Raw genomic sequence first — 25,231 nt, forward strand, 5'->3', positions numbered from 1 at the left:
CCTTTACATTCTGCAATATATATATATATATATATATATATATATATGTATATTTACTGTGAAATATTAATGCACTTCAGAGGATACAGGCATAACAAGCAGTTTTTAAAGCGCGTTTATTCACTAAAAACACAATTAATTGCTCTTTACTGTTAATTTAACAAACAGGCACAGACACACACACACACCGCTCATTTTTTTCATTTCTGTTCCTCATAATTACATCACATTCACACACACATAAATACACACTTTTAATTGATTGCACAGCATAGGCTTTTCCTAATCAAAACTAGAAGGGCACTCAGTAGAGCACATACCTCCGCCACGTAATGCCTGATCCAAGAGAACATATCGGGCCAAATACATTTTTGAAATATCATGCGATGCAGTACTATATCGTTTTTGTCTCCATCTCCCAATGGTGAAGAATCACTTAAAAATAAATAACTCTCATATCCAGATCCGGATTTGGATCTTCACCAAAATCAAATCAATTCATCCTTGCCACCATAGTCCCAAGAAGGAAGCAAGACATAACAACACACACACACACACACACACACACACACACACACACACACACACACACACACACACACACACACACACACACACACACACACACATACACACACACACTTATGGATTTCAGAATCGGATTCAACGAATGCATACAAACATTTAGGTCCTCGACAGTTATTTCCCGAAATGCATGTCCAGGATAGACCCATCGCCATGTCTGGTGGGATTCTAACTTTGATGCGTTAAGAAGGGTAAATAATAGATTCCCTTTCTTATGGGATGGCAGACACATTCATGCATGTGAGATAGCCATTGGCCGAACGGAGGCTCGTCTACCTCTTTCCATCGACGTTTGATGCTCTGTTTGGGCAGCTCCGTTGTCGTTGACGTTGTACGAGCGTTTCACGGTTTCGCTCGGTAATTCTGGCAAATGGCTGCTCTCTGCTGTTCGTCCAGTTGCTGTTACAATGATCGCGAGATTGGAAATTTGTCACAAGCAATGATGCGCCAATAGGCAAGGTGGATTTGGCTGAAGTCTGCAAGAGGCTCCACCCAGACTGGCTGCCTACAAAAATGACGAATGGACCATTTTAGTCAGTCAGTCAGTTTGTGACAGCTGGGCGACGGCTATTTTCAGCTCATCAGTTCCGGTCAGACGGTCGGTGAGCTGGCGACAGTTGAGTTTTAGACAGTTGGTGACGGCCTTGCAACCTTACAGCTTCTCACAGCTCCTCACAGCTGTCCGTTGGTTGTGGCTCCTGGTGGCTCCTGTCGGTGGGTGACACTCGCACCGTTAATGCTCGTTCTGCTCGAGACCTGCTCTTGGCGTGCCTTGGTATGTTTCTTGCTCTTGGTATGTATTAACGGCGCGATGACCCTGTTTGGCCTAATAATCCCAACTGGCATCTGCAGTTGCTTAACAACCCATCAGCCCTCAGAGTTATGCATGGCCTGGTGACCTCAGGGTCGGAGGTCAAGGGGTGGATCTGAGAGACCCTCTCTCTCACCCGCCTCCCCCACAATTGTGATAGCCCCTGACCCCGGAACTCGTAACAGTATTCTGAGATCACCTTTGATGACGTGTTTATGATGCAAATAGTTAAATACAGAATGTTCACAATTAAAATGATTGATGTGTGCTCTTCAACCATTCCTTACGAGTCTACACCACCGACATGTTGTAGTGTCCGTAAATGTACACAACCCTTGGTGGTTTGGTTATAGTGTTTCTCAAGAAGTGTATTTTTCTTCCACTTTTACCTTTATTATTGTATTGTTTTCATTGTTGGTCATTTCCACCTTTGTTTGTCAAATACAATAAGGATTAAATCCTTTTCCTTTTTACTCTCAAGTTATTTTAGTTTCTCTTTTGTGAAACTTTTAGTACTTTTTAGTACATTCTATGGTCATTCATATCCAGAATGGTTTTCATGTGGTGGATTGGGAATTCCTTTTGATAATTCTCTCTAATTATTCTGTAAATTATTGTGCCAAAAGCTCTTTCAGGTGTTTTTTTTTAATGTCTTGATCTTGATTCGAGGAAAACTAAATAATCTACGGATATTGGATTTTATGAGATTTAAGCACTCATTTATGATCTGTTGTAGTGTCCGTAACTGGATGTTTATATCCATAATCATTTGCTCTGTTTCCTAGTCACTTGGCAGTGTTAAAAATGGAAGCAAGCACTTCTTAGTTCTTTAATCCAGAAAATGAATCTATTACACAATTGCTTTACTTCCACTACATTTTCGTAATTGTCATTATCTCTCATCCAAGTCGACTTTATGCCTGGTGTTGGCTTTATGGTGAGGGTGGTGGGCTTGGGATCCCAGGATCCTGAGTTTAAACCCCACTCAGCTATTGAATCAATACCAGGTGGGGTTGACTGCCTGTCATCCTTCCGAGGTCGGAAAAATGAGTGCCAGCATGCTGGTATCCTGTGTCGGAGTGGCGATTGTCGGAGTGGTATCCAGGATTGTACCCGATAGCCAAGGAGACCACTTAGGCAGCACCAATACTGTGCACAGAGTATGGTCCCAATGGATGGATGGATGGATGGATGGAGTTCAAGCCCCTGTCACGCTGGTGAATTAATACCAGGTGGGGTTGGTTCACTCAGCGTGTCATCCTTCCAAGGTCAATGAAATGAGTAGCAGTGTATTGGGATAATAACCATTAGGTTTTACATGTGATCGTTTCCATGGTTTATTGTGACATACAAGATCTAGCCATTATGTGCAATTAATTGTATCTTTAAGGATAAAAATAGGGCATGCTTGCAAATGCGAATCCCACATTTGGTTAAATGCTCCCCATTGGATAACCTCAAAAGGCCAACTCATACCACCAAGTTATCTGAGTTTACAACAGCTTTACCTTGTCGAGGAACATCTTCCGAGAAGGTAATTTATCTGCGACTGCCCTGCTACACCTTTAATTTTCTTGTAAAGCATCGCTTTTATAGAATTAAAAAATGTAAGAAACAGTTTAGTGGATTTTCCATGAAAAGAGAAACAGAAGAAGAAAATAAATTAACAACACACACACACACACACACACACACACACACACACACACACACACACACACACACACACACACACACACACACACACACACACACACACACACACACACACACACCTGCAGTAAGGGAAAGCTCTCAACAAAGAGTTCAAAGCAAGCCTATGTAACTTGTATAATATAACATGTAACCATGTATAATGTAACCAGATATAAAGTTTGATAATAAACCAATCATAGGCAGAATTCCAACCAAGCAATTGTGCACTACACAAGAAAGCACTACACTGTTCATCTTGCAATCTCAAACAATTTACTCTTGCACTGGTCCATTCTATTTAAGGTGTTGACAGTTAATATCAATGGCCAAGAATAGCTGCTCAAGGGGATGCCCCAATGTACCACTGTTTCAGATACGGTATATAGTCACCATGGTAATGTTAAGAAAACGCGACTGAAGGGGGAAAAAAATGTAAAGATTCCCAATTCCAAAGCGTGATTTTTTTTTAATTTGCCGAAACAAAGAAAGACTAATTTGGTACCTTTATATTCCAGAGGGTCAAATGTGTCAATTGCAAAAGTTGCCAGGATTGTCCATACAATTTTACAATACTGTCAGGTATGTCTGCTTTCTGTCCAGGAAGGTGCTATTTATGTTACATACAAGTGAAAGGAAGAGGATGGGAGGTGGATGTTAGGAAAAAAATACTTTTGCTAAAAGAAAGAAGGATAAAGGATAAAGGATAAGGTAGTGAAGGAGAGGCATATGAGGTCGGGGTGAATATTTCTCAATTTTTGGCAAAGTAATAAAGAGATGACACCAAATATTTCTCAAGGAAGTGCTACATGATGAACAAACTGGTGGACGTTTCTTTAATTTTTTTTTAGTCTGAAGGGTCACACTCAACTAACATTGTCAAATTGTTCGAGAGAGATGTATCAAACAAAATATTACATTGTAGTCGGGTCAATTTATGACAAACAACCACCAAACCCACAACAAAAGGTTTCTCAGTGGTTTTTATTTCTACTGATCAATATAAAAAAACTACCAAAATCTGACATCCGGAAATGGGTTAAAACAGTCATTTTCAAGATGGCCGCCACCGGGCTTTGAAATAACTAAAACAGCTATAACTTCTTCAATAATTGTGATAAAAACATAATTGTTGGTTCTGGTCCATGGTTTTAATGGATCAGCAATCCACTGGTGTCAATAAAATTTAGATCTCATCAGTATTTAACCTGAAATCCAAGAAGGCGGCAAAAAAATGAACGGTGTAAAATCAATAAATTGTCTATATAATCAAACCTTTGTTTGGCAATCACCCAACATTTAGAGGCCATCTACTGGTGAGCAAGTGTCTACATCGAATTATTGTGGCATCTGTAGTGGAGGAAAATCCTGAGTTCATGCTCCAAGTAGAAGAGATTGAGAAAATGTATTCATCCTTGCTAACGGGTGACATCTCTCTTGAAAGTCTTGACGAATCAGCTGCAATTGTGAAGATCACTGATGAACTTGAAAAAAAGAAATCTGAACTTGCTGCACAATCCAAAACGAGTAAGCTGTGGCTGGATTATCAGAAAATGCTCTATATTGCTCGGGCAATGATCAAGGCAGATCGCACTGGGTCTTGGAAGGATCACTTGCAAGCTGTTGCTGATGCCTTGCCAATATTTGCAGCAGCTGGACACTACAACTACCAGAAGTCCGCTTATCTCTACGTACAAGAAATGAGTGAACTGGAGAGCAAACACCCAGATGTGAATGAGAAGTTTCAAAATGGCTTCCATGTGATCTGGCGAACAAACCAGTTTTGGGCAGGCCTCAGCTGTGATCTAGTCATCGAACAAACACTCATGAGATCACTAAAGAGCACCGGTGGCTTGACTCATGGCAGTAAGATGACAGAGGAACACCGAGCATTGTGGACAATGTCAGCCCCCATAACATCTGAGGTCAACGTCGCCATGCAGGACTTCAATGATCTCACATACGCAACAAGCAAACAGCATAAAGAAGCAACTGGTGCCAGAATTGAAAGACATGCATTCGATCTCTCGAAGATAAGCACAAAGCTGAATGCATTTTCACCTTTCTCCTCTGATCCTACATTGAGAAATATCATAAATGGCATCGTGGCAAGCGAAGACATCAACGTGCATGAATATGAAGCTGTTGGGAACAAAATCATCAAGAGAATGATTGGACAACCTGTGTTTTTCTTCTCCATCAAGAGGACAGAGAAAGCAAAGACCCTGAAAATTCTAATGCTCTCCAGGTTGCTCCTCACAAAACCATCGACTCCAGTGTGCGATTCCAGCGATTCCTGGTGGTATCCCAGATCTGTGATTTGTCACTTGAGGACCTGATGAGTTTTTAGCTCAGTCCATACCCTCCATCCCTCTTTGAGGACAACAAGATCTTGAGGAAGGCCAACAAACCTCAACTCACTCAAGCAGTCAATGACCACAGTACAAAGGCACTGGCATGTGAAGGAGTACCTGACACCACACCTTCAGCACACCTTAAGACTGAAAGGTATGTTCTTGATGGTGGATTCTTGCTGCACAAGCTCAAGTGGAAGAAGGGAGATACATATGGCAAAATAGCCAGAGCATATGTGGACTTCACAACAAAACACTATGGGACAGCAACTGTTGTCTTTGATGGCTATGGTGCAGGCCCTTCGATAAAGGATAACACTCAGCAGAGACGTGGACAAGCCAACAGCTATCCGACTGTGAACTTCACCGGAGAAACTGAATTTGACGGAAAGAGAGATGAATTCCTATCTGTCGGCAGTAACAAGCAACAGCTGATCACCTTAATAGGTGATCAGCTGAAGAAAGTGGGCTGCACAGTTATTCAGGCAGAAGGGGACACTGATGTGGACATTGCCAAGACAGCCGTAAACAGCACAATTCTGCATTCCACCACACTAACCAGAGAGGACACAGATTTGTTGATGCTTTTGCTCCATTACTGTATACCAGATGGAAAACCACTATATTTCAGATCAGACAACCAGTCAAGAAGCAATCTGAAAGTATATGACATCAATTGGATGAAGCATCTTCTTGGGAATAGGTTGTGCACCCAACTATTATTCCTGCACGCCTTCACAGGATGTGATTCAACATCTCGTGTGTATAGCATTGGGAAAAAAATCAGTCTTTCAGAAACTCTTGGAGGATGATCAAGGCCTCCAGTTGTGTACAGATACATTCACTTCGAGAGGCTCAGCCACGCTGAAATAAAGAGACTTGGCAGCCAAGCGATGGCCGTTATATTTGGTGGGGAGAGCACAAGTTCTCTGGCAGCCATGCATTACAAGATATTCACAAAGAAGGTCACTGCTGCTAAGTCTTTCGTTACACCTGAACGTCTTCCCCCAACGGAATCTGCCACCAAGTTTCATTGTCTTCGAGTGTACCACCAGGTCATGGTTTGGATGGGGATGGAGGGTGACCTCGATCCTCTGGACTGGGGCTGGGGACTTGAAGTTAATCGATTTGTACCTATCATGACTGCCATTAATGCTGCACCAGACACTCTTCTGAAGATGATACACTGCAACTGCACCACAGCTTGTGACACACCCCGTTGCAGCTGCAGAAAGAATGGGCTTCTGTGTACGTCTGCATGTGGATCATGCCAAGTGACGTTTTGTGACAATCCACTAAATCAAGCCTCTGAGGAACTAGAGGACAGTGATGAGGACTGAAATTGTAACCTAAACTGCTATTATGTAATGTTCATGAATAAATGTTTCAGTGGCACCAGGGGTTCAGTGATTTTGGTTCAGATGGAAAATTTGATTTTTGCACTCTAGAATTTTGCCGCCATCTTGGATTTCATGTTAAATACTGATCAGATCTAAATTTTATTGACACCAGTGGATTGCTGATCCATTAAAACCATGGAGCAGAACCAACAATTATGTTATTATCACAATTATTGAAGAAATTATAGCTGTTTTAGTTATTTCAAAGCCCGGTGGTGGCCATCTTGAAAATGACTGTTTTAACCCATTTCCGGATGTCAGATTTTGGTAGACTTTTTCTGTTGATCAATATATCCAGTAGGAATGAAAACCACTGAAAAACCTTTTGTTGCAATTTGTTGTGGGTCAGGTGGTATTTTGACCCGACTGTTGTGTCCACGAGGTCAACACAATCCACTCAACTTTTCCCCTTTTTTGAGATTGTGACATGAACAGTTAAGTCCTTTCCCATAAGAAAAGTTGGGTCATCGGGTTGTTTCGACTTTAGTAAAACATCAAGAAGATTGTTCTTTACAGCAGAAGCAAAGATCAACTCTGGAGTGCAACACGGCATTGATGGGCCAAATGGTCTCCTAATTGCTTTGTTTAAGGTTGTGCAGAAGCATGTGACCCTTTATTACACTCAGTGTATAGTCCTGCAGAGACTGTGGACCCTTTGTATGTTAATTTATATTCTGCATGAATAATATAAATACTGGTATTTAAATGCAATTGCTCCATTCCCGACAGAGACATTGACCTTCAAACGAGGAGGCACAGCCAAGCTCTGCCCATCTCCCTGCTGAGGGTGGCACCTGACATACAAAAGTGAATGCACCATTATTTCACGTTTTTATACCAATTTGATTAAGAATTAAAAGTTTTTCTTGTGTGAGTATAATGAGTATAATTGTTTCCATGTGAGTATAATTGTGTGACATTTACCTTCCATGTGTGAGTATAATGCAGTACAGCAATCTGTGAAAATTGACCCAAGGGTTTGTGAATCTACGAGGAACAAACAGACTGGCTCTTAAATTCTTCTGCATCCGTATGCAGTACAAGGTTGCAGGGTAGCATCATTGGCTGCAGCCGTGGCTATACCGCTGATGCAGTGCCCTCTGCTGGTCTTGGCAGGAATTTGGAATTTGGCCATGGTGCCGGCAATAGCTCGCCTACTCTTCACGAAGGACACCGTGTGATCTTTAGCGTCCACCAACTAATGCTGGCAGACGGGATTCCCATTTAACATTAATCCGCAGGACTGCACCCATATTCAAGAATTGCCATGACTGTAAAACACTGGGATGACGGTTTATAGCTGGGTCGAGGTTCAAACCCAGGCTAGACAGCTTCGAGGAGAGTGTGGATACCCCTCTAAGCCATCCAAGCATCATTCCTCTTAAATAAATAGATTATATCGATTAATACTTTCAATGATGATTATGATAATTTAAACTACTTTCAATTCTTCCTCACCTGTCTGACACTGTGCTCAATTTGATGCAGGCTTCCATTTTGCAGTGATGATGTAACCGGTCCCATGGCCACGTCGGCACTCACAGTGCTTGGTGGATGAAACTTGCGTGCAGCAGTGCTGTTGGTGGATGTTGCACCATTGGCTCCATTGACAGAGTTGGGCAGTGTATCCGGGCTGACCACTCCATGAACCGCTGGTAACGGCATTGCAGGAGAGTTCACATCAAAGTTTCATTTTGATCCACCAAAAATACCACAAACAGGATATTTAATGAAACTCTCTAATGTATTGTTTGAAGATCAATGCAGAAAAATTAAAAGTGACTTTAGTGCATTCGGGATATCAGGGCAACAATTATTTCAATTAACAATCAAAAAGGTCACAAATTAATGAAGAAATGTAATGGAGGTCACTGCAAGGATGTGTGCATACAGATTAAATGCTTCACAAAAAATAAAAAAATAAAGATGTCGGATAGTTAAAGCCAATCACGCATGCAAGAAAAGAGTGGTTGCACATCCACATTTAGAACTTTGAGGGAGGGTAAGAAAAATAAGAGTATTTTGACTTGTGCAGGTAAGAGAAAGACATTAAATTATAAATGGCAGAACAAAACTAGATTAAGCAAAGTATGAAATGTTATAATAAAAAAATTAAAAAAAATTAAGGGTTATCAAATGGATCAATGAGTTTGTCAACAACAGGGTTTATCAACAACAAATCGCATTGAACGAGTATTTTGTAATTTCCTTGCATGCATTTTCTTATGTTTTTTAAGCATCTGGGCAATGGAAACAGTAGGCAGCACTGAACTGTCCATGGAGCTGGAAATCCCATTTGTGCATATCACTTTATCAGAAAACATAAGTTTGCTTCAACAAGATGAAAGGACTCAACTGGCAACCCAGGTCAGACCAGTTTCTGAAAAATGTCAGCCGCCTGGTGTTTCCGTCTTTTAATCACCTGTGGGTAATTTACCTCATTTCCGAGGAAGAGAGGGACTTGACGTATTCCCAAAGATCAAGCGTTCCCAAGTAACCAGGAATGGGGGACATAATTCGACAAGTTATCATAGTTTATTCCAGATGGATTGAAAAGTAATGTTTATTTTTTTTTTTCCTCGAATTTATTTTTATGGTTCTCGCATAATAGTACCCCATTGGTTTCAGTTAAAGAAGAAGATTCCATTCTTAGAATGGCTATAAAGGTTGTAGTGATGTAGGTGGGTGTGAGCTCCCAATCACAATGTCCCCACCATATAAATGAAGAAGTCTTCGTTTCACTGTGCATTGCACATTCAGAATGTGTAGACCAGAGAATATGAGGAGGGGGTTTGTTTTTTTTCCATCACTTATTGTTTTTCTTCTCAATGTTATAAAACATTCTTTCAAAATAATTACTCCAAATGCCTGTCACACACTGTTTTTTTGATCAATGACCAAGCTGAATTTTTTTTTTTTTGAAATAAAAAACGGATCTATACTCAATTCCATCAAACAAATAACAAATACACTAGCAAAAAGTTCCATTGAGCTGCCTCGTCTGGTTTTGATTCCAGGTCCGACAATAAGCTGTTAGATTTGTTTATCCCACATCTGAGGTCACATTGTGATTTTGGTCCGTTTGGTGTGTTAACACAAGACAATCAAAATCATTATAATTAGAGCTTCGTGTTTTTCATCCAGGCATTAGATCACCTCGTCTCTTTGCTAGATTGTGGGATCGTATATCACACCAGGCTTTAGAGAAACAGCATTGAGCATATGCACTTTTCTCCATCATGAACTAGACAAGAAAATGACAGCTTTTAATAACATCAGATGAGTGTGCTTTTATCGAAAATATGAAAATAAAAGAAGAGAATAATTGTTGGGTTTTTTCCGCTCTCTCCGTGTGTCTGTCTGTATGTGTCTCTGTGTGTCTGTCTGTATGTGTCTCTGTGTGTCTGTCTGTATGTGTCTCTGTATGTGTCTCTGTGTCTGTCTCTTTCAGTACTGATAAAGCAACCCCCTGACAAAGATTACACTAGGTGGTTTGCTTTTGCCTTCTCAGTGATAGTTATGATAGGAATTTGTAATTTGTTCAGGGTACTGGTGTTAACTTGCCTACTCTTCATGAAAGACACCATGGGGACCTTCAAAATGACCAATAACTAATGCTAACAGACAGGACCACAACTAAATGTGCAATCTGAGGGATGGCACACTTTGTGATGCAACACCCTACCTGCAAAATCACAAATCTGAGTTTTATTTTTTGTCAGCCCAATAATCAACTGCAGGCTGAAAGCTTGAAGGTAAGCATCTCTGCATCATCCTGTTGGGCAATAATCTATCACAGTAATCAAAGAGGATGTTCCCAAATTACCATATGGTGATGACCAGAATACTTGCATCATTGCAACACTTTTCTCTATCACAAATTTTCATATTCCCTAATCTCATAACCTTACATTCAAGTGATGGTAAAAAAATAAAAATAAAAATTAAAAAAATAAAAAGATTGATTGGACATTCTTAACTATGACTACAATATAATGGCCCTATTCATGGATTAAGCTATTACTGTGAATCCATAAAGTGCGAAACCTACAATAGTAAGAACTAGAAAATAGAATTTGACACAAATGAGTCGATGGACATGCCTCCGCATGCATTAGATGTAAACCCACTGTTATGTTTTATCTCAGTTGAAGGTCGCATGAAAATAAAAGGTCACATGAGAGAGTGAGAGAGAGAGAGAGAGAGAGAGAGAGAGAGAGTGTGAGAGAGAGAGAGTGAGAGTGTGAGAGAGAGAGAGAGAGAGTGAGAGAGTGAGAGTGTGAGAGAGAGAGAGTGAGAGTGTGAGAGAGAGAGAGTGAGAGTGTGAGAGAGAGTGAGAGTGTGAGAGAGAGAGAGTGAGAGTGTGAGAGAGAGAGAGAGTGTGTGAGAGAGAGAGACAGTGAGAGTGTGAGAGAGAGAGAGTGTGAGAGAGAGAGAGAGTGAGAGTGTGAGAGAGAGAGTGAGAGTGTGAGAGAGACAGTGAGAGTGTGAGAGAGACAGTGAGAGCGTGAGAGAGAGAGTGAGAGTGTGGGAGAGAGAGAGAGAGAGAGTGTGAGAGAGAGAGTGTGCGAGAGAGAGTGTGCGAGAGAGAGTGTGAGAGAGAGAGTGTGCGAGAGAGTGTGCGAGAGAGAGTGTGCGAGAGAGAGAGAGTGTGCGAGAGAGAGTGTGCGAGAGAGAGTGTGAGAGAGAGAGAGTGAGAGAGAGAGAGAGAGAGAGAGAGAGAGAGAGAGAGAGAGAGAGAGAGAGAGAGAGAGAGAGAGAGAGAGAGAGAGAGAAGAGAGAGAGAGAGAGAGTGAGAGTGTGAGAGAGAGAGAGAGAGCGAGAGAGAGAGAGAGTGTGCGAGAGTGAGAGTGTGAGAGAGAGAGAGAGCGAGAGAGAGAGAGTGTGCGAGTGTGAGAGAGAGAGAGAGCGAGAGTGTGCGAGAGAGAGAGTGCGAGAGAGTGCGAGAGAGTGCGAGAGAGAGTGTGCGAGAGAGAGTGTGCGAGAGAGAGTGTGCGAGAGAGAGTGTGCGAGAGAGAGTGTGCGAGAGAGAGTGTGCGAGAGAGAGTGTGCGAGAGAGAGAGTGCGAGAGAGAGAGTGCGAGAGAGAGAGTGCGAGAGAGAGAGTGCGAGAGAGAGAGTGCGAGAGAGAGAGTGCGAGAGAGAGAGTGCGAGAGAGAGAGTGCGAGAGAGAGAGTGCGAGAGAGAGAGTGCGAGAGAGTGCGAGAGAGTGCGAGAGAGTGCGAGAGAGTGCGAGAGAGTGCGAGTGCGAGTGAGAGTGAGAGTGAGAGTGAGAGTGAGAGTGAGAGTGAGAGTGAGAGTGAGAGTGAGAGTGAGAGTGAGAGTGAGAGTGAGAGTGAGAGTGAGAGTGAGAGTGAGAGTGAGAGTGAGAGTGAGAGTGAGAGTGAGAGTGAGAGTGAGAGTGAGAGTGAGAGTGAGAGTGAGAGTGAGAGTGAGAGTGAGAGTGAGAGTGAGAGTGAGAGTGAGAGTGAGAGTGAGAGAGAGAGAGAGAGAGAGAGAGAGAGAGAGAGAGAGAGAGAGAGAGAGAGAGAGAGAGAGAGAGAGAGAGAGAGAGAGAGAGAGAGAGAGAGATTTGTCAAAGAGACACATCAGATGCTTCTAACTTGTTGAGGTCTGCAAAATGATTTTTTAATGACCTTTGACCATTTGAACCCAAAATCGAATTAGCTCATATTTGTTTCACCCCATACTTGTGCCAAGTTTGATTGAAATCCCTTTTGTGGTTCACTTGCTATCGAAGTAACAAAAAAAAAAACGATAAGGGACAGACGGATGCATGGACAAGTCAAAAACATAATACCTCTGACCTTCAGCTACGGAGGTATAAAAATATTTTCCTGGAAGTTGAACATAATCAGTGCCTGCATTGAGATTGCAGATCCAAAAACACCATTAAATATCTTGGCCAACCAGTATTTAAAAGCTTGTATTCAGGAGAAAACACCATTTTTGCACGAATAAATTTTCTTGTGTACAATGTGTTGTTTTGCTTTGTACAAGCTAAAATATACACTATTTCATGAAAAACACGTTTTTTTTGCAATGGAAGTGTGATATAGAACAAAAACGTGGTCAGAACAAGCTAATATGTTGTGTTGTATTATGAAAATTAGACCGTTTTTGCACGAAAAAGGTTTCTTGTGTAAAATGCGTTATTTTGCTTAATACCAGCTAAAATACACACTATTTGATGAAAAACACTCGTTTACTCATCAGAATAGCGATTTAGAACAAAAAGAAACCATGGTCAGAACAAGCTCGTGTGCTTTGAAAAAAGCTTATTTTAGGCAAATAAGAGCGTTTTTGCATTAACAAGGTTTATTGTGTTGTTAAAAACGCTCCTGAGCAAACAAAAAGGTTTTTGCATGAAAAAGATTTCTTGTATAAAATTGTTTTGCTTCGAACAAGCTAAAATACACATTATTTCATGAAAAACACGTGTTTTTGCATTAGGATAGTGATTTGGAACAAAAAATGGGGCTGAACAAGCTATTGTGTTGTTAAGAACACTTGTGTTTGTAAAATTTGACCATTTTTGTGTGAATTAGGTTTCTTGTGTAAAATATTTTGTTTTGCTTTGAACAAGATAAAATATACATGATGCCATGAAAAACATGCGTTTCTGCAGAAGGATAGTGATTTGGAACAAAAATCAGGGTCAGAACAAGCTGATGTGTTGTTAAAAATGCTTCCTTCAGGCAAATAAGACCGTTTTTGCATGAATTAGGTTTCTTGTGCAATACGTGTTGTTTTGCTTCGTACCTGCCAAAATACACACTATTTGATGAAAAACACAAGTTTCTGCATTAGCGTAGTGATTGAGACCAAAAACCAGGTCAGAACAAGCTAATGTGTTGTTAAAAATGCTTTTATTAGGCAATCCATCCATCCATTGGGACCATACTTTGTGCAGAACAATGGTGCTTCCTTAGCAGTCTCCTTGGCTATTGGACACAATCCTGGACGGGTCGCCACTCCGGCACAAGATACCAGCAATCTGGTACTCATTTTGCCGACCTCGGAAGGATGACAGGCAGAGTCAACCCCACCTGGTAGCAATTCAACAGCCGAGTGGTATTTGAACTCAGGATCCTTTGATTCCAAGGTCATCACCCGAACCATTAAGCCAACACCAGGCATGTATTCGGCAAATTCGATAGTTTTGGGGTGAATTAGGTTTCTTGTGTGAAATGTTTTGTTTAGAACAAGGTAAAATACATACTATTGCATGAAAAACATGTGTTTCTGCATTAGAATAGTATTTGGAACAAAAAATGGGGCCGAACAAGCTATTGTATTGTTAAAAACGCTTGTGCTCATAAAATTTGACCGTTTTTGCGTGAATCAGGTTTCTTGTGTAAAATATTTTGTTTTGCTTAGAACAAGCTAAAATACACACTATTTCATGAAAAACATGCTGTTGCATAAGAATAGTGATTAAGACCAAAAAATGTGGACAGAACAAGCAAATGTGTTGTTATAAACACTTGTTTTAGGCAAATAAAACTGTTTTTGCATGAAAAAAGTTTTATCATGTAAAATGTGTTGTTCTGCTTTAGTACAAGCTAAAATGGACACTATTTCATGAAAAACATGAGTTTCTGCATTAGAATAGTGATTCTGATAAAAAATAAAAAAGAGAGGGTCAGAACAAGTGAATCTGTTGTGAAGGGTAGCATCAGATGCAAGTAAATCTCACCGTTTTGGATTCTACTGTCTTCCATAGTATCACCTTCCACGGCATGAACCTTCCTCTTCGCCATATTATGCAGCATCACTGCTTTCTCCCGAAATTTTCCTGCAGTAATCCAGGAGCACGTTAAGTCATACAAACATACCCACAAGGCTTCTATTATGAAATTTCAGTTGATACTTTCAGCTGTATTTGCAAATCTGTCCGAGAAGTGGTAAAATCAATAAGCATGCTAACATGATCGGCAAACATGAGGGAAAAAAAATTGATCGTGTTAGTTATAATGAGCAATTATGGTATGTGAAATGCAACATTATGCATGACGTTAACATTTTCATCTCAAATTTGTAATCTCAAAATTTGAAAGTAACATCAGGATTGAAGACAAGAAAATGACTAAACTGCTGAGAATAATTCCCAAAAGCACACTTTGCAGGAACTCGCAAGTTGCCCATGCCAGTACGGGATTCCAAACATTGTTGGGATGGAGTAAGCAAAAATGCAAATGGCATCTTCTGTCATCGAGCCGGAAAGCTGGGAGCAACAATTCGTATTCATTGCCACATCTGATGCAATATAAATGCTCTAATGGTGACGAGATGCTCAATTTGAAACTGTTTGTTCGATATACGTCGCTTTATAAAAAATGTCATTGTTCCGTAATAAAATTTTGTATTGATGTCAAAGCCAGTGACCACTTGCAAATTAATTGTAGGATGCAGGTGAGGTTTTGCTCAAGATATTTAAATTTTCAGGTAATTTCTTTAACATGTTGATAATTTCATTTGGTGACAATCTCATACTCGAACATAGGATGAAAGTGTGACTCTTCTCAGGCTTTGCCAATTTTCTTTTCTTATTAAATAAAATCTCAAATTCACTCTTTTCTTAAGAGTAAAGTTATTTTGTTATAAAGTTACAATTATTACATCACAAATCAAAAAGCAAAAAATTAATGAATGGTCAATGAAACACACTGTATACGCTCGATATCATCAATCAATTAAAGTGCCAGTTTGAGGCTAAAGTCACAACTCGTTATGTATTATTGGATAAAAGATGGCCTTTCGAATATCTTATCTGGATGTAAAGAAAATTGCTATCAAACTTCACTTTGAAAACGACGTTTTAAAAACTGTTATAAAATTTATATTACTCAACCTGCCTTTCCAGGTGGAAGGCTGTTTTAGACCATGAAAAACTGATTCCTTTATAAAAATGATTTATTTTTATGTTTTAACAGATGATGCTAATTGGGTAGGAGGAGTATTGGACAGTACCTGCTGCACCTCCATTCTTAGAGCCATGGGCAGGGTCTTGAAACAGCAAAGTGACTAACTAATATATAATTACATCTATACCTTTCAAATATGAGTCATAGAGATTGAGTATGAAAGTGTTTGTGAAATGTTCTCAAGTTAATAAAAACGATACGAGACCCAACGCCACCCTTTCCTCGAGTTCACTGAGAATTTGAACATTTATAATATGAGTTCCCTTAAAAAGGAGCTTCAATGCAGGAGACCATGAGGCTCATCAAGTCTACACAATGGTTGCTTGTCTGTGCTCTATTCATTTTAAATGTAAATCATCAAGCAAAGAAACAGCACATACTATTTTTTAAGTCTTTGGTATTTTTAAGTCTTTGGTCTTTGGTTTAAGTCTTTGAACTGTTGACTTACCGCTCTAACCATTACACCACTGAATGGAACATTACTCAATGTCTTTTCTTGTATGACAGTTATTCAGTTCATGTCCATACACGTAATTATCATTTACATAGAAAGTTAACAGGTTACCAATAGAAACACTTCAGATCATTTGCCCGCTGCACTTATTGCCTATTTGTTGACATGGGATGTCATGGGACAAATGTTGACAAATTCAGTCACCATTCGTACATTAAGTGCTTAGCTCATTCGTGAGCAATGAGCATAGATGTCTGTATTTTTTTTTAAGGTCCTCAAACAAACATGTGAAGCATAAAGCGTCTTGCATTTAAATTTTTTTAATGTTTGTATAGGTACATTGTAAATACGTTATGTATGCTGATGCATAAAACCGAGCTCATAAAGCTATGATGCTTGCAGACCAGTCGGTAGTTTTCCATTAAGCTCCTTTAACATGCCTGTGCACGTACACAAAATGCAGTACAGTATCCTTCAAGAAAGCAGCAATCTGCTTTACTCAATGGGAAACACTTTTAACAAAGAAAGTTTGTTTGCATCATTAGGAAGTATTTTTTAGTCATGGTTACTGCTCATATGATATCAATATTAATGGTCAAAGAAAAGGAGCATTCAAAGCAGGTGTGATTAAACTGCAGCCAGGAACAGAACATGGAGATCAGGGATGATTGTGTGATTATAAGCTATTCATAAAGTGGAACCAAACCACATATTCCCCATCATACTTACCTTTTACTGTATAAGCACTGAATGTTCATAACTGAAAATTAAAATGTGGGCCAAAAACACATTTTGCTCACTTAAAATTATTTTTTCCAAAATGAGAACTCTCCTCATTTTAAATTATTAAAATCCTCAAAAAATAATTGGTTTAGGACATTGGAAACTAATTTTTTTTGGCCGAAAGAATGGGTTATTGGTCTAATTATATTTGATGGCTTTGGGATGTTGTTGTAACAACACGCAAGGGGACACGAAGCACATGTGGGAGGGAAAATATGCACACAGAGGAGGAAGGAGGTGGAGGGAGGTGAGGTAGGTGCATGAGAGGGGTGAAGGAAGGTAACATGCACGTGCAGCAACAAGGGAAACAAAAAACAGGAAGGGGATAAAAAGCATTCCAGACTGAAAATGATGGCCTTAATGGACAGCATGTTTGCACAAAGAAGACATGTAATCCAAACACAATGAGAAAATGAACAGGACAAAAAATATATTAAAAACAAAATTCAAGTCATACCTATACATTATCATCTTACCTGCTTGCTCATCCCATGAGCTCTCTCTATGCTTCGAGTCTCTCGTGCTTTGAGATAATTGATAAATTTCCTTTTAAACTTGTCAATTATCCTTAATTCCACAAATTTTCCCGGAAACTTATACAAGGTCCCGATGTTGTCCTTTTTTTTTCAAAACGATCAATGTCATCAGTGTCTTTCAAATATTTTCTCATAACAGCCATGCCATCTTTGGAACCATCCTTACTGCTCGATACTCACTCCTGGTGGACGTTAAAAATCCCAGTGTCCTTCGTGAAGAGGCGAGTTATTGCCGACATCCCGTCCAAATTCGAAATTCTTCATCTAACTTCATCTAACAGGGGTTACTGCATCAGTGGCATCGCTGTGCCCTTGCATTAATGGGTGCAAATCCGCAACCACGTGCTGTATCGGAACTCCTGTCTATTCAAGTACTACACCTTAAATGGGGAGATCATAACCTAACACCATTCTGATGCATCCCTCAGATGCTGTGTTCACATTCCTGGGCTTCTAGACCTAGGCTCATAGGCTGTGGTGGACGAGAGAGCAAGTCTGATGGAGCACATGTCACTCTCTCTCTAATCCCACACAGTGCAGGAGGACTTTGCCACCACCTCCGACCATTTAAAGTCTTGTGGTGTTGGGGAAGGGGCGGTGGGGACTGGAGGAAGTGCCATCTAATTTCCGCGGTAAAAAGAATTAAAGAAAAAAGAAATCAAAACAAAAAAGTTGCACTTTGGTACATGGAACATTCGAACGCTCGAAGACAATGCAACCAACCTCAAACGGAAAACAGCAATCAGCACCCAGGTACTCACTCAGAAAGACAGAGATTTTGCAATACTTAACTGGTCTCTTAAAATGGTCTCTCATCAGCCATCTTGGATGTGATCTCGAAAAAAAGATGACATGCTTATATAAGCTATCATTCATTATCCGTTTGCCAAGTTTAAACAAGATTGGTAAATGCATGTCCGAGAAATGGTTGAGGACGTGTTTGACACTGGGTTTTTTTTTTTTACAACTAAAATGGCCGACAGTCGGCCATCTTGGATCTGATGTCAAGAAAAAAAAATGATGTGCAAATGTATACTCTCATGTGTTGTCTTTGTTCCAAGTACAAACAAAAATCTGTCCATAAATGTCCAGGATATGGTTGGGGTGTGGAAAAGAGGTGGTTTGGAGGGTTATAAAAAGGCCATGCACAAATGCTGATGCAGGCGTCAGGGGTGGGGCAGGGAGGGGGCAGTGAATTGTCATAGCCTATGGTCCGAACCTTACTTGCTGTGCGAGCACTGCTGCCCAAGTGGCCCACCCCGGATAGATCTCTGCCATGCTGCGTGCAGTATTCTTCAAATTCCTTGCCTAGCCCCCCTTTATCTGGTGTGAGTGATTTGAGATTTCAACTACTTAGAGGAAGGTGGGTACGGAATTAGTTTGGTGGTGAAAAAGTCCAACCCGTCACTTTGCTCATGGGGACAATAAAGGAAAGGGGGGGGGAGAAAGAGAATGCATGTGTAGGCTGAGAGGGGGGAGGGGAGGCAGAGAGGATGTAGAAAGGGTAGATAGGGAAAGCGACACGCAACCAAACATTGCTATTCACTGTGGGAGGGGAGGTGTATGAGAGAGAAAGAGAGAGAGAAAGAGAGAGAGAAAGAGAGAGAGAAAGAGAGAGAGAAAGAGAGAGAGAAAGAGAGACAGAAAGAGAGAGAGAAAGAGAGAGAGAAAGAGAGAGAGAAAGAGAGAGAGAAAGAGAGAGAGAAAGAGAGAGAGAAAGAGAGAGAGAAAGAGAGAGAGAAAGAGAGAGAAAGAGAGAGAAAGAGAGAGAAAGAGAGAGAGACAGAGAGAGAGACAGAGAGAGAGACAGAGAGAGAGACAGAGAGAGAGACAGAGACAGAGAGAGAGACAGAGAGAGAGACAGAGACAGAGACAGAGACAGAGACAGAGACAGAGACAGAGAGAGAGACAGAGAGAGAGAGACAGAGAGAGAGAGACAGAGAGACAGAGAGAGAGAGAGAGAGAGAGAGAGAGAGAGAGAGAGAGAGAGAGAGGAAGAAAAAGAAAGAAAGCAAGAAAGATCAGTCGTTTATGCTAATGCACACATACATGGGTACACCGGGGCACGGTTAAAGAGAGTTACGTGACCCACCCATGTTCCAATGCTGTGCTGTGTTGTGTTGTGTTGTGTTGTGCCCATGTCCAGATTAAACCTGTTGTTCCCACTCCAGAGCCTTTGTCCCTGTCTATCAAGTACATTACAGTGGTGACGAGGATATCTTCGTGCATCGGTATATTGCGTGAATACACACTGGGGGATGATTGAGAAGACGATACAGATCGTCTGAGGCAGTACTTCATGGCAAACAAAATGGACACTGTGGGGGAAAAATTTATGTTAATGTATTCTAAATTGTAACAAATGGAGTTTTAGAAATGTAACTTTTATGCTATAAGTTGAATTGGCTGTCCTTTCTGGCCAAGAGACTTTTGCCCTAAATGTTGATAAATGTCTTGGTCTGGAGCGGTGTAACCTGAGCTGATAAATGCGAACCTTTGCCTCAAAATGTACGAAGTGGCTTCTCGTCTAAAGGACACGTCTGCAGTCTGGGTTGATAGCCCCCACCACACTCTCATGAAAGTACAAAATGCTTTGAAATGTAAAATTGTTTCAGTGCAAGTACCCGAGGAAGTATTAGAATCTCAGTGGCTTGTGCTCCTTGGAACTGACCAAGTACCAAGTTAAAATAAAACTCTCTGATGTAATGTGGAAGCGAATTGAATCGGGTTGGTCTAACTGTTAACTAAAGTAAGAATAAATGAAATAGAACCAAATAATATTGCAATCAATAGGGATTCTTAAGTTCATTGTACGAGGGTGAGAAGTGTATGGTGTATAATTAGAATAATAAATTGTTTCACAAGGAAGGACTTGAGTGGACATCGGTTATCAGTGTCGATCGGGTTTTATGCCGTGTCAGGGTATCAGTGTCGGGATAACCAAATCGGACAAACGTTAAACTCTGTCTGAAGTCAAATAGGATTCCACAATCAGCCAGGTAGAATCCTACAACGATCACAACAAGGTGGGTTAAAAAAAATCCACAATGAGGATGCTGAAAGGGGGCAAGCTGTATTACTGACCATATGCGGCACCCCAACATACAGCCTCATCAAAGATCTTTTTGTCCCAGCTCTTCATACAAGTCGTATGAAGAGCTCGTCAATCTCGTGAAAAGATATAATCACCCTAAACCGGGTAAGATCATCAAGTATAAATTTTATACCCACCATCGTCAAGATGGTCAGTCAGCATCCAAGTTCACGGCTGATTTACACTGACTCACCGAACATTGTGAGTTTATAGATAAACTCAAAGAGATGTTTCGTGATTCTTTATAATTGGCATCAATGACAATTCAATTCTGTAGAAACTCCTTTCTGAATCCAACCCCAATTTGGCTAAAGTCATGGAAATAGTCACTGAGTGTATGAAAATGGCTGAGAGCCTGCATGTGATCTCTAACAAGTCAAAAGTTATGCAGCAGGACCCATCAGTTAAGAAGGTAACCTTTGGCTACAAGCAAAAGTGTTTTAGCAAGCCACACAATTCACCTCCACCTCCTGACATTTCTGAATCTACTCAGAAGGTTGGGGTAACTTATTGGCGTTGTGGTTGTAATCATCAAGCTTTCCAATGTCGGGACAGGAATTATACCTGTGACAACTGTGGTAAGCAGGGACACTTGAAGTGTCATTATTCTTGATCTAAGCTGAAGAACTTATCTCCTGCTTATCACATTGGGGTGAACTCTGATGCAGCAGACGTTAGGTCACAGAGTACAGTCTGCAGCCAAGAATCAAGAGAGAAACTTTATGAGATTTTCTCTGTTGGAACAAAGAGCTCCGATGCTCCAATTGTAGTTATGTAACAATCGATAAGATCCCGGTGAGGATGAAAGTTGATACCGGTGCTTCCAGATCAGTTATGAGCAAGAGCAAGTTCACCTCCATCTACCCTCCGAGAAAGGATCCTGCACTCCGGCCGGTATCTACTGACTTGAGAACATACACCAAGTCGGTGGTTCCTGTAGTTGCTCAGCTAACATAACTGTAGGATATGGAAACAGCACTCATGTCCTACCACTACTGATAGTGCGCGGTGAAGGACCAACCCACTTCCGCCGAGATTGGTTTTGAATAAGACTTAATTGGAGTGACGTAAACAGTCTCCAACTCTGATGCTGGAGACGACACCGTGCTCAACAAGTACCCTGGCCTGTTCAACGATGGTGTTGGCACCTTTTCAGGGCCCAAAGTGAAGATTCATGTTTCTGCAGATGCTCAGCCATTGTTCCATAAGGGGCTAGACCTGTGCCCTCAATGATTTAATGTGAGCTTGACCACCTGCAGAGTGAGGGCATCATCTCACCAGTTGAGTACTCCGACTGGGCAGCACCTATCATTCCAAAACTCAAAGCAGATGGAACAGTGCACATTTGTGAGGACAATAAAACAACCATCAACCATTATTCAAAGCAGGAAAGCTACCCTTTGCCCAAAGCAGAGGATCTGTTCACCACTCTCATGGGTGGTCAGACATTCACTAAACTTGACTTAACCAATGCCGATGCTTAAATGGAACTGGATGATGATTCCAAGCCCTACACGTGCATCTACACTCATCGAGGACTCTACATGTACAACAGATGCCCCTTTGGCATACGCTCTGCTGCACCAATTTTCCAACGCAAGATGGAGACATTATTGAAAACTGTACCAAAGACAGTCATATTTCCGAATGACATGGGAGTGATTGGCAAGTCACAACATGAGTACCTCAAGAACCTAAACAAATTTCTCAATTAGCTGTCACAAGCTGTGTTTTTTTTTGTATACCTTGTCGAGGCTCGTCTGAGAGATAACACACAACACACAGCAAGGGGGGCATGAGACAAGAGGGGCGGGAGTGGGAAGGACAAAACAGTGGGGAACAGAGACATTAGGAGATCTGTGGAAGGGAGAGGGATGGGGTGGGGAAAACAGAGAATACAAGATGGACATTACAGGGACTTTCAGGAAGGAAAGCAGGGAATTTGAAGGAGGTGGTTTGGGGTGTATTAACGGGGGTAGAAAAAGATCGAGGGTTTGGATGGGGGACAATAAGAGGTGGTGGTGAACAGCTGTTTTGAAGGCCTGGAGGGAAGAATGGGATTGTACAGAATGAGGGAGTTTATTCCAAAGGCGGGAAAAAAGAGGAATGAGAGTGAAGATGAGCAGTGATTCGTGATTTTGGTAGTTTTACCAGAAGTGGGAAGTTGGCGGACCTTGAGCGCCCTGCGGAAATATGGTGGGGACAAATCGCAGACATAGCAGGGAGGTGGGGGGGGGGCAAGACTGGAGAGGAGACTGTAGAAGACAGAAAGACCACCGACCTGCCTGCGGTGAGAGAGTGAGAGGCCCAAAGACTCAGCCTCATCGCGGGATTTACGCCTAAGGTGTGAGAAGTGTACCTTTATGGCACTTGAAGTTGAATACCTGGGTGAACAAATCTTCTGTCAAGGCATTTTGCCCTCTCCGAGCAAAGTTGAAGCAATTGCGAATGCACCAATGCCACAAAACATTTCAGAACTTCATGCATTCCTGGGTATTTTGACATGCTTTGGTAATTTCCTGCCTCAACTGAAGGCCCTGTCACACCTTAACGATTTAGCCAGCATATGCCAACGTATGAAAAAATTGTCTAAAACGCTGGCACACGTCGAATACGTTTGGGTAAGTTTTGTATACGTTAAGAGCACGCTGGCATACGTTGTAGTACGCCGAGCTGTTCGACAAATTTTCCATGCTTGAAATTTTTCGACGTATGCCAACGTATGACTCAAACGTTCCGCATACGCTGGCCATAAGTTGTAGGCACGTTACGCGATCGTTGACACACGTCGACACACGTTACTTGTAAGTTACTCATAAGTCGAAACACGTCAAGGTAATGGTTAGCGTCAGTGTTCCAGACTCCCTGGTTTTTTTTTTTTTCTTTCTTTCTTCGGCATGATGGTGATGTTGACACTTCGATTTCTAGTGCGGTTATAATATAATATAATTAATAGGCTTCCGCTCAACGATTTAAATCATAACCGCACTCGGAATTGAAGTGTCAACATCACCGTCATACCGAAGAAAAAAACCCCCAAAACCCCCCCCCCCAAAAAAACCAGGGAGTCTGGAACACTGACGCTAACCATTACCTCGACGTGTTTCGACTTATGAGTAACTTACAAGTAACGTGTGTTGACGTGTGTCAAAGATCGCGTAACGTGCCTACAACTTATGGCCAGCATATGCGGAACGTGTGTCATATGCTGGCATACATCGAAAAATTTTCAACATGCTGAAAATTTGTCGACGAGCTCGACGTACTACGACGTATGCCAGTCTGCTTCAGCGTGCTCTTAATGTATACAAAACTTACCCATAACGTATTCGACAAATTTTTCATGCGTCGGCATACGATGGCGAAAACGTCAAGGCGTGACAGGGCCCTAAGCACAACCGTCAAGCCTCTGCATCGTCTCCTCGGGAAAGGCGTTGTCTGGAAATGGGAAGCTGCACAAATAAGAGCATTGAAGGCCACTAAACCATGCTGCCCTCCTCACCGTTACTTGTCCATTACGACCCATCCGAGGAACTTATTCTCAGTTGTGATAGCTCTTCATATGGCATTGGTTGTGTATTGTTACAAAATAAATGGAAACAGTAATCTCCAGCCTGTTGCGGATGCATCACGAACCCTATCTGGCACTGAACGTCACTCTGCTCGAGAATGAGAGGCGTTAGCATGTGTCTGGGGCACCTGAAAGATGCACCAACATGTCTTTGGAAGACATATTACCATTGAGACTGATTACAAACCTTAGTTAGATCTCCTGGGAGAAACCAGACCTGTTCTGCCCACATCATCAGGTCGTGTACAATGTTGGGCATTGACCCTTGCTGGTTATGACTGTTCATTGGTTTACCACCTGGGTAAGGAAATGTACTGTGCTGATGTGCTCAGTCGCTTGCCGCTTCCCGTAACCATCCCAGAACCTCCACAATCTGGCGATATCGTTCATCTCATGGCTGACGTCATTCACGATGAGGTGCTCGTAACTGCGAAGCAGATTGCTTGTGCTACCAATAGCAATCCAGATTTGTCACAAATTAAACGCTGTGTTATGTCAGGTAATTGGGCATCACTACTGGAAGGAGAAACCGTAGCTCATGCAGAAGGATGGGCTCTCTATTGATGCAGACTGCCTGCTTTGGGGTAGCCGAGTGATAATTCCGCATAAACTCCATGGGGAAATTATCAGTGAACTCCATAATGCTCATCCAGGCAGAGTCACCATGAAGGCGATTGCCTGAGCCCATGTTTGGTGGCCTGGATTGGACAGTGACATGGAGTCCAGTGCACACCATTGTTATACTTGTCAAGCCCATGCCAAGACACCGCCGCAGTCTCCATTGTCAATGTGGCCGTGGCCATCAAAACCATGGTCCAGATGACACATTGACCATGCTGGTCCATTTCAAGGGAAGCTTTTCCTTATCATAGTTGATGCCCACTCAGAATGGATTGAAGCTCTCGTGGTGCCATCCTCATCCTCCACTGCAACAATTGAAGCTCTGCATACCATGTTCGCGCAGCATGGTATTCCAAACTCCATTGTATCAGATAATGGATTGTCATTTACAAGTTCAGTGTTGC

At 41.6% G+C, this 25,231-nt stretch overlaps 1 protein-coding gene across 7 annotated transcripts in view; it reads right to left on the bottom strand.

Moving 5' to 3' along the window:
• LOC147015525 (sodium/potassium/calcium exchanger 2-like) overlaps nt 1–25,231 on the bottom strand; it is a 107,978-nt gene that overhangs the window by 24,898 nt on the left and 57,849 nt on the right. For all 7 annotated transcript variants that reach the window (XM_085850342.1, XM_085850341.1, XM_085850336.1 and 4 more), the window contains 2 exons: nt 14,541–14,639; nt 8,301–8,494 (listed from right to left, as the gene is read on the bottom strand). In XM_085850342.1, the coding sequence (XP_085706468.1) occupies nt 8,301–8,494; nt 14,541–14,639 (293 nt within the window). The remainder of the gene's footprint in view (nt 1–8,300; nt 8,495–14,540; nt 14,640–25,231) is intronic.

The sequence above is a fragment of the Eptatretus burgeri genome, chromosome 12, assembly GCF_056783735.1.
Source record: "Eptatretus burgeri isolate ZD-2024b chromosome 12, Ebu_testis_v1, whole genome shotgun sequence".
Taxonomy (NCBI): domain Eukaryota; kingdom Metazoa; phylum Chordata; class Myxini; order Myxiniformes; family Myxinidae; genus Eptatretus; species Eptatretus burgeri.